Source organism: Molossus molossus, unplaced genomic scaffold, assembly GCF_014108415.1.
Source record: "Molossus molossus isolate mMolMol1 unplaced genomic scaffold, mMolMol1.p scaffold_m16_p_10, whole genome shotgun sequence".
NCBI lineage: Eukaryota > Metazoa > Chordata > Mammalia > Chiroptera > Molossidae > Molossus > Molossus molossus.
Window position 1 is genome coordinate 27,335,759 of NW_023425345.1, and position 9,936 is coordinate 27,345,694.

At 41.0% G+C, this 9,936-nt stretch overlaps 1 protein-coding gene across 2 annotated transcripts; it reads left to right on the plus strand.

The window, feature by feature from the left end:
• Window positions 1-50: 50 nt before the first annotated feature.
• On the plus strand, window positions 51-9,692 carry PDE6H (phosphodiesterase 6H). 2 transcript variants are annotated; one of them, XM_036252497.1, is made up of 4 exons: window positions 51-128; window positions 4,454-4,627; window positions 6,249-6,289; window positions 9,203-9,692. In XM_036252497.1, the coding sequence occupies exons 2-4, from the start codon at window positions 4,494-4,496 to the stop codon at window positions 9,277-9,279; spliced, it is 252 nt and encodes an 83-aa protein (XP_036108390.1). In that variant the 5' UTR covers window positions 51-128; window positions 4,454-4,493; the 3' UTR covers window positions 9,280-9,692. The 2 variants fall into 2 exon arrangements, with proteins under 2 accessions (XP_036108390.1, XP_036108391.1); XM_036252498.1 differs by lacking the exon at window positions 51-128 and adding an exon at window positions 595-647.
• Window positions 9,693-9,936: the final 244 nt, after the last annotated feature.

Below are 9,936 nucleotides of genomic sequence, written 5' to 3' on the forward strand. Positions count from 1 at the left end.
AGGTGGCATGAGGGTATTACAGAGAGATAAATCAGGATGCAAAGATCCTTTATTTATCTACTGTGAAGAAGGCAACTGGACTGCTTATAGAAGCAACATTCAGCTCTGTGAATATTTCTCAACTTTTGGTAAGTGTGAGCATGGTATTTGATCTAAGGGTTTTGGGGTGGGGTGTGGGTTGATATGGCTCTAAAACAAAAAAAAAAAAAATGGAAGAAGAGAACGGGTTGAACCTGTGGGCCTGGCCTGGCTCTGGGAATGAAAATGAAAGAAAACATGAAGGAAATGACCCCAGACTTCCTCGTACTGCCATGTGATAAGCTAATTAGTGAAACGAGTATTCCAAGGTCACTGAAAACCTTGATCACTAAATTTATTTAAAAGGAACCCAAAGTGTACCCTCCTTTTTGTGTGTGTGGCTCCATAGAAAACAGTTTTCTGGGAAAGGAGGGCTCTGGGGCACTGAATGACCACAGAGCAAACAGGTCTGGACTCCCAGGATGTGCTTGCAAACTTGGCTCAGGCACCAGGAAGCCAGAGAAAAAGAGCTGGAGCCATGGTGGGAAGGACTGACCGCAGTGCAGTGTGGGTGGCTTAGCCTGCTCCTGCTGAGGTTCAAGTGTGTGTTTGTTCCAGTGTGAAGCAAGGTACTTGCTGGGGTTTTTTTTCCCCATGGGTTTGGTTGGGGTTTTCCTTGGTTCTCTAAATTATTTGCTTCTCTCTGACTCAGCAGGGCCCTAGGACATTTATGGGTCCAACTCTATCGGAGGAAACAGTACTCCTATACCTCTGGCTTCCTCACACCCTCTCTTAGTCCACCAACAATAAAATTGTCTATCTGCCCATCCCTGTGCTGGGGACACTGGAAGTCCAAGGTGACAATAGCAACATCAGAAAGGCTGACCCAAGAACCTTCTGAAAGTGTTTTCTGTAGCTGGAGATAATGGAGGGTCATCCCTAGTAGCTTCCTACAGCTTCTGCTGCCTGGGGTCTAACAGGGCACCGATCCCACTGCTTCCCTACAACATTATGCCTTGAAATACCACCTGGTTGTATTCACATCTTTCTGCAGAAGAGTGGTTCGTACTCTTTAAAAGGGGAAGGATTAACACTGCTTAAAAAACAGGAATATACTCAGCTTCACAAAGGAATGAATTGCTTGATACTTTTAAAGGCAAAACCACGAAACTTCCTCTTATAGCGAAAATCAAGTCTGATACTAGATTCAGGATTATTCAGCTCCAGGAATGCCTTTGTACTTCCCGGGAAGGCCTGGTCAGGATGCGTTCAGCATGTGGCGAGAGCTGTGGCAGAGAGGACTGACTTTCCACTTAGGAAATGTTCCTATTTGTGCCGCTCCTGCCAGAGGTTCTACAGGAAGAACTGGAGGCCAGACAGCTGACAGAAACTCCCTAGGGAGAGTGACTATCCTAGGTACTTAAAATGAAATATAGCACGTGAGACACACAACAAACATAGTAACAGTTATTCGAATCCCGAGGGCCATGAAGATCCAGGGATTCACTGGGCCTCTGTGATATAACTCTTTCCGAGGAGAATTCTTTTAAATAATGCATCACACTCAGAGTTAGACGTGAACTCTGTCCAAGCCTAGAGCTGCAACTTCAAAATTATATAAATATGCAAAAAAAAAAACAAAACAAAACTTATGAGAAAAAAATATAAGTGCAATCAGGGGAAGATGGAAATCAAGTGCAGTTTTTAAATTCTTTGGCATTAATGTTAAGGGTGTCAAAAGACTCCAAGGAAGGCAGAATTTCTTCTTAGACAGAAGCAGGAATAAGTTAACAGTTGGGGCACTTGAAGAACACAGAGGATCACCCAGTAAGAGCTGATGACAATCACCTCGAAGGTTTATGACAAGGGGTCTTCGGCAGGTGGTCCAAGAAAAGGGATGTAAGGAGTCCAGGTGAGCTTGTGTTGCAACCATTGATCTGTTTGCATGGCTTTCTTGATTCCCAGAAGGTCTCGTACCTAATTGCTCTTTTTTGGGGCGGTACTTTTAACCAAATAGTCTATTGACATGATCTCATTTAATTTTCCCCATAACCCTAAAATGAATGTATTGTTTGATTCAATGTATCTATCTATTTACTTTATAGATAGAATAAAGCCCAGAGAGTTTATGCAATTTATTCAGGGTCACACAGTCAGTTTTGTAGAGCAAGAACTTGAAACTATGTTTATTTGATTCTAAGACACATACTTTTTACACTGCACTGCTCCCAGAGGGTAATTTTATTAATCCAGTGTATCTTAGGCCCTCACATTACATACTCTAGATCTAACATAGCAGGATCCTAGTTAGCATTGCCAGATGAAATAAAAGATGTCCAGTGAAATTGAAATTTCAGATAAACAACAAATGTTTTTTGGGTATAAGTATGTACCATTAAATATTTGGGCTATACTTATACTAAAAAGATTTGTTGTTTATCTGAAATTTAAATTTAACTGGATGTCCTGTATTTTTTACTTGCTAAATCTGACAATCCTAATCTTAGTAGGCACTTCAGAGGAGAGAAAGAAATGTTTGTGATTTCTTACTACTTTGAAAGAATTGAGAAGTCCAAAAACTTGATCTGAGAGAAATTCTCTAGTTTTTCCCTGTGGCTTTGGAAGAACTGGGTGTGTTAGTGACTGGCGGCACACTGAGAATAATGCTGCCGTTGGATGCCCACCAGCATCTCCATGGTCCGAACCACACTTCGGAAAGGCATAAACATTGCCTGTGTACTAGGGCAGGAGAGGGCCCACAGCACAGAACTGGATTCAGTGAGCAGAGGAGCTGGACGTGCACCTCCTAAGCCACTGAGGGCTTTGTGGGGGAAGATCTGCTGATGCCTTCTTTGTGGTTTGATGGAGAAGGTCACAGCGTCAGGTTCTCATGTTCAAGGTATTAGTTCAATTTCTTCATTTATTTATTCACTCGTTCAACAAATGTACATGGCATATCTAGTAAATGCCAGGCACTATTGTAGGGTCTCCGACCACAGAAATTCAACAAACACTGAAAATGCAGCCTCATGGAGCATATTTCAGTGGGGGGATTAAGACAAAATCCAGGGGTCTGGCCAGGTTTACCATCCCTGGTTCTAGCTCACAAATTAGTCAATGTGTTTCTACTGAACAAGCTGAGAATTGGCAGGCAAGGGTGAAAATAATAATTTGGGAAAATGCAAATCAGGAAAAAATATCTTGGAGGTAAAGATAAGAATTTAACATGATTTTGAAAGTAATAAAGAGCTAATGAAGTTATGCAATATAATATTTGGGGGATATGCCATGTGGCAGAAAGAGAGAAGAAAGGTCAGCACAAGCCAAAGACCATCAGGGAGAATTGAAGTTAAAGATATTAGAATAAATCTATTTGGGTAAAGTAAAGAATTCAATAAAAACAAAGCTCCCAGGCAGGGGATTATGACAGGGGTTGGCTCAAGGTGAGAGATTAAGGGTATTTGGAAGTTCTTTGGAGCTTTTCAGAATCTTCCCTCCCAGGGTAAATATTATCAACTTTTCTGATAGAAATAAAAAAATGTTTAGCTTAGCATATTTGTTTTATAAACATACCTTCGTTAACCATGGTCTTCGTGCTTGAAGAATGACAATTACATTTCTATAGCTAAAATGGAAGTCTGGGAAAAACGTATTGGATAGGTCCATGATTTAGATAGCAGAAAATGTTGAAGATTTCTGAGAAATATGTAGCTGAAGAACATCATGTCTGGATATGAAGTTAAATCACAAATTTACTACTTAATCACCCTGCATCAACTCTCCTATTTGTGTGTGTGTGTGTGTGTGTGTGTGTGTGTGTATGCATGTGTATTGGGCCGCATACTTTCATGGGTATTGGTATACCTGATTCAGAGCTACCCCATCCAGACAATTACATTTTCATCAGAACTAGGAGGGAAGTTTCTGTATCATGTGAGGATTAAATAAAATAAAGACTATAAAGAATCAAGGCCATAACAATGGGTCAATAAACATTTTGTCAAGCTATTTTGCAGTGGGATGAAAAAATGTGTAAAGCTTAAATAATATGTCAGTGCTGCAAGGACTACAGATATCATTTAGTCCATTCTCCTCCCTTTACAGATGGTGGGACTGGTGATCACAGAGGAGAAGTAGACCATTCTAATAAATTCACATAGAAAGCTAGTAGAGTTACTGGAAAAACATATCTACCTAGATTTTTGAAATCTATCAGTTGTCTGTTTGTATTCCACTTATGTTGAGTGTCTCCGTTGATTTATACCATATTTTCTTTAAAATCTCTTTAAAAGATGATAACTTCTCCTCGATAATGTCAACACAAGATACGTAAGCTTCTTTATCAAGGTGCTTTTCTTTCCCAGTTTACAGTGAAGGGTCTAATACGCAATGGTCCTCATACCTTGAAGGGTCTTTTTCTCTCTCACTGTTTAAGGACCCTGAGGAGAATCATCAGCTACCCAAGAACCATCAGAATGAGTGACAATGCCACTTTGGTTCCTCCGGCTTTAAACCAAGGTCCCATCACCCCACGGAAAGGGCCCCCCAAGTTCAAGCAGAGGCAGACTCGCCAGTTCAAGAGCAAACCTCCTAAGAAAGGTGTGAAAGGGTAAGAGCAAGCTGAAAAAGACTTTCTATTGTTTCTTTTCTCCCACAAGATTGCTTTGGGTTTGTTTTCGAATTAAATTTATTGGGGTAACATTGGTTAATAGGATCACATAGGTTTGGAGTGTATATTTCTATGATACAAGATCTGTATATTGCTCTGTGTGCCCACCACCCAAAGTCAAATCATCTTCCGTCATCATATATTGGATCCCCTCCACCATTCCCCTCCTCCCCCCGCCCCCCGGCAACCACCGCACACTGTCTGTGTCCAAGAGTTTCTGATTTACATCCCATATATGAGTGAAATCATATGGTTCTTAGCTTTTTCTGACTGGCTTATTTTACTTAGCATAATATACTCAAGGTCCATCCATGTTGTCACAAATGGCAGTATTTTGTCTTTTCTTATGGCTGGGTAGTATCCCATTGTGTGTATGTACCACATCTAGTTTTGAGATGTAATGCTCACAATATTAAGCAAACTTACAAAAATTTCCACCCCATCTGTTTTCCTCTCTGCCACGATCTTTGCTGAGTCATGTTTTCTGCCCTGGAATGCTTTTTCTCTCAGCTCCCAGGTCTAAGGCCAAATACAACACGGCAAGTGGAGCTTTCACAGCAACCTGTACCTTGACCTTCCAGAGTTGACCACTCCCTTTCACCAATATACCCAGGGCTTTAATCGGGCACAGAACCCCTGGCCATTTCCAGAACTCACAGTTTATTTTTATGGCTTCAATCTTATGTCTTAAGTACTTTGTTTTTCTCTATCTTACCTTGGCAATGTCTTATTTATTTTTCAACACACACTCATAAGTTAATTTCTTTTTGAAGCCATTATTGACTCTCTTAGACAAATGTTATTATTCCGTTTGCATTTTGTACATTCAGTTATCATAACTTGTACTACTTTATATTACACTTATTTGTTTTCATTTGTGCCTTGAGACAGAGCTTACTCAGAGAAAATTATTTCTTTTTTCCCTTAACTCCTTGTGTCTAACACAGTGTCTGGCACATAGTAGGTGTCTAATAAAATACTTTTGGGATGCCCTACCTGGTTTGGCTCAGAGGTTAGAACATCGGCCTGCGGTCCATAGAGACCTGGGTTCAGTTCCCACTAAGGGCATGAACCTCGGTTGCAGTTTGTCCCTGGCCCTGGTTGGTCGTGAGGGTGCCAGCCACTCGATGTGTCCCTTTTACCTCTCTCTCTCTCTCTCTCTTTCTCTCCCTCCCACTCTATCTGAACAACAACAAAAAATACTTTTGGGCAACTAGACAAATAAATGAATTAATCATTTTAATGCCTTTCATGTTGCTTTCTCATTCCAATTTCTATTTTTAAAAGTGAAGCTTAACTAAATTGCCCACTGATAATTCTTTCTGGCCCTCGATTGCTTCAGGTTAGATTTTTATGGGGGAAAAGTTCTCTCCACTGGGACACACTGTTTAACACCTTCCTGAATGTCATTTTCTTTACCTTAATTCAATGCAAACATAAGGAGTTTTTTAAATGCAAAAGCTTAAACCTCTTCTTCCCTCTTGAGTCAGGAAACTCTCTACAGGAGTATTTCCAAGATCCTTTTGCTCTGATTTCAGCTAATTTTTATTTTTTTCCATAGGTTTGGAGATGACATTCCAGGCATGGAAGGGCTAGGAACAGGTGAGCTACCTGAAGACTTAAGTGAGGACATTACACTTGAAGTTTCATCTTTTTATCTGCTTCAGGCCTTAAGGGGCATCTGAAAGTTACCAGAAAACCCTAAGGAAGCAGATCCTTTGCAGACCTAACAATGTGGGGTTTTCTTTTTCTTTTTTTCAATCCTCACCAGGGGATATTTTTCTATTTTTTCTTCAGATAGAGTGGGAGGGAAGGAGAGAGAGAGAAACATCAAAGTGAGAGGGACACATGGACCACTGGTTGCCTCCCACATGACCCTGACCGGGCCAGGGATGAACTGCAACAGAGGTACGTGCCCTTGACTGGAACTAAACCCGGGACTCTTTGGTGTGCGGGCCAACGCTCTAACCACTGAGCAAACTGGACAGGGCCAATGTGGGGTTCTATTTTGACCTCCTAAGTAAGTATGTGTGTGCCGAGAGGCAAACACTCTGAAAAAAATCAGGCCAGGTCCAGTGTTTCATGAATTATCTTGTTTTGTTAAACAACCATTGAGAGAATATAATGGTGAATTGCAGACTTGGTATAAGGATTCTCAGATTTAGTCTAGACCAACCTTTTTATTTTTCGGAAGAGAAATTCGAGACAGAGCGGAATTAAGTGACCATCTGAGGCCACTGTGAGGTATTGGAAACAAGGGTGGGGCTGGGGAGCCTTTCCACTCTACCAGGCCAGCCACTCCCTGCCTACTTCCTCTTTTTGCACACACTCTGGCACCCAGAGCAGGGGCCCCCACACTGAAAGTATCCAATGCAATTTTTTTTCATTGCCTAGAATTTTTATTCACTGGATGATGAATGTAAATTACTGCATATTCCTTTAAAAAAATTAATAGCTCTGCCCTGCTGGTGTGGCTCAGTTGTTGAGCATCGACCCATGCACCAAGAGGTTGCCAGTTTGATTCCCAGTCAGGGCACATGCCCAGGTGTGGGTCCCATCCCCAGTGGGGGGCGTGCAAGAGGCAGCTAATCGATGTTCTCTCTCATCAATGTTTCTATTTCTCTCTCCCTATCCCTTCCTCTCTCTCTAAAAATTAATAAAGAAATAGGCTTTATTTTTTAAAGCAGTTTTAGGTTTATAGAAAATTTAAATAGAAAGCATAGAGTTCTTATATACCTTCCTCCCCTGTAAATAGTTTCTCTTATTATTATTAACTTGCATTAGTGTGGTACATTTGTTGCAACTGGTGACTCAATAGTGATACATTATTATTCACAAAAGTTGATAGCTTACATTAGGGTTCATTCTCTGTGTTGATGTCCAGTCAATGTGTTTTGAAAAATACACAGTGTCATATAGCCACCATTACAGGTTCATACAGAATAGTTTCCCTGTCCCCCAAATCCCTGTGTTCTATCTGTTCAGTCCCCACCCATATATTCCTGACAACCACTGATCTTTTTGCCATCTTCATAGTTTTGCCTTTTTCAGATTATCTGTCATGTAGTTAGAATCATACAGTATATTGCTTTTTGAGATTTCTTTCAGTTAGCAGTATTCTTTTATTTAAGGTGCCTTCATGTCATTACATGGCTTGATAGCTCATTTCTTTTTATCACTGAATAATATTTCACTGTATGGTTCTATCACAGTTTATTTATCTGATTGAAGTACATTCTGGTTACTTCCCAGTTTGGGCAATTATGAGTAAAGCTGCTATTAACATCCTTGTGCAGGCATTTGTGTGGACATACATTTTTAACTCATCTAATTCACTAATTTTTTTTTTTTATCCTTACCCAAGGACATATTTTTTTATTAATTTCAGAGAGAGGAAAAGAGAGAGAAACATCAATGTGAGAGAGAAACATCTATTGGTTGCCTCCCATATGTGCCCCCACTGGGGATCAGACTTGCAACCTAAGTATTGAACCTGCAACCTTTCGTTGCATAGGATGATGCTTCAACCCACTGAGCCACCTGCCCGGGGCTCATACAAGACACTTTTGACAAATGCTGGCACTCATAGCAATGAGTGTCCTTACCAGGCAATTCTCAGGGTATTTGTGTTTTACAGTCAAATGCCATGTCTGGAATCTCAAATAAAAATTTTTAGCCACTTTATAAAGCTCATGTGTTATTTTTCTAAATCAACTGTTTCTATATTTTGGCCACATGTATTTAAGACCAGTATATCCAGTCTGGAAGATATGTTTACCTCTGCTAACAAATTTGTAATAATAGAAAGAGGTTTACACTAGAAGAAGGTTTGAGGTGTTTGATCTGTTCTAGTCCCATCTCTGCCACTGTGCACTTTTTTTTGCTAGGTGTTTATTTTTCCTGGGTTTCAAAACGTTTCTCTGTAATTCAGGGACAATACTGTCTTAATGCCTGATGCAAGGCACTGGATTAGAGGGTCCCTTGGGATCACTTCTCAACTGGATGTAGGCATTTCAAAATGTAAAGGAGCTGACAAGAAGTCAGAGAAGCCCAGGGAACCAATGTGGACGGGTAGAGGGCAAGGAGGATGCGGGTTTCCAGACCATGGGGATTTGAAGCGCCCCTACTTCTCATTTGGCCTGACTAGAATTCTACTTGCGGTCTCTCCTTAGTGGTTGTGCTTTGGGGAAGTCCCAGGGGATCAGTAAGAAGCACCCCCACAGGGTAGCTCTAGTCAAAAGCCTTGGGTCAGCTCCACAAAAGAGGATGCAGAATAGAACCTACAGTGATACCTAGTAGGCCTGGTTTGGGGCCAGCAGAGTCCTCAGAGGGTTAACTAAGCAATTGGTCTGATCCTTTGGGCTTCTGGGGCCCTTCTAGGTCACTTCCCAGTCACCTGGACAATGAATAGGAGAGAGAAGTGGGGTGTCTTCTGCGTGAAGGATGTCTTTCTGAGCAGAAGAGGCTCTCCTGGGGGTGAAGTTGGCTTATAAATTCCTCTTCCCTCTCTTGCAGATATCACAGTGATTTGTCCCTGGGAGGCATTCAGCCACCTGGAATTGCATGAGCTGGCTCAGTTTGGGATCATCTGAGGCAGCAGAGGTCGGCCAGTCTCAACAGCATCTGCTGCAACCTGGATTTCTTTTGTCCTATGGCGTCTTGAAATTTAGTCTCATTAGGAAGTGGTTTCTTTGTCTGACACCATCATTTTCTGTAAGGCACCACTGAGAGTTCTCTTAGTGTCAGACTCTCTCATAGAGTATAGCTTAGTTCAGATTAGTGGATGAAAATCAACTTTTGTTAGAACATTTCAAACTTGACCACCTTTCCTAGCAGCTGGTTAGAAGTCATCAATATTTCTCTACATTTTGTTTATGTTAGGTCCTTCAAATCTATTTTTGCTAGGCATTCTTTATGATTAATAAGTAGCAGGCTTTATAAACAACATTTATGCCATTCCCTCCCCTTGTCTTTAATAAAGAAGAAATTTACCTTGACCCTTACGATGGAGTGGTATTAAATGCTACGTGCAAATATCTGATGCCTCGTTCTTAAAAAAAAAAAAAAAAAAATTAAACACAGAAGGCACATTCCTGCAGGAAATAACCACAGTGCATGCAAAGAAGCACAGGATTAAGAGTCAATTTCTGATTCTTCTTTGTAAGTTTGTAAAGCACGTACGTTCTGGGTCTAACTTTCATTGAATAAGGTTGTCCCAGAAGTCCCCTGCTGCTTTAAATTAAACAGCT

Coding starts and splice junctions, on each gene's coding strand:
- PDE6H (XM_036252497.1), top strand. CDS start 4,494: ATGAGTGACAATGCCACTTTGGTTCCTCCGGCTTTAAACCAAGGTCCC. Junction 4,628..6,248: donor CCTAAGAAAGGTGTGAAAGG/GTAAGAGCAAGC, acceptor TTTTTTCCATAG/GTTTGGAGATGACATTCCAG. Junction 6,290..9,202: donor CATGGAAGGGCTAGGAACAG/GTGAGCTACCTG, acceptor CCTCTCTTGCAG/ATATCACAGTGATTTGTCCC.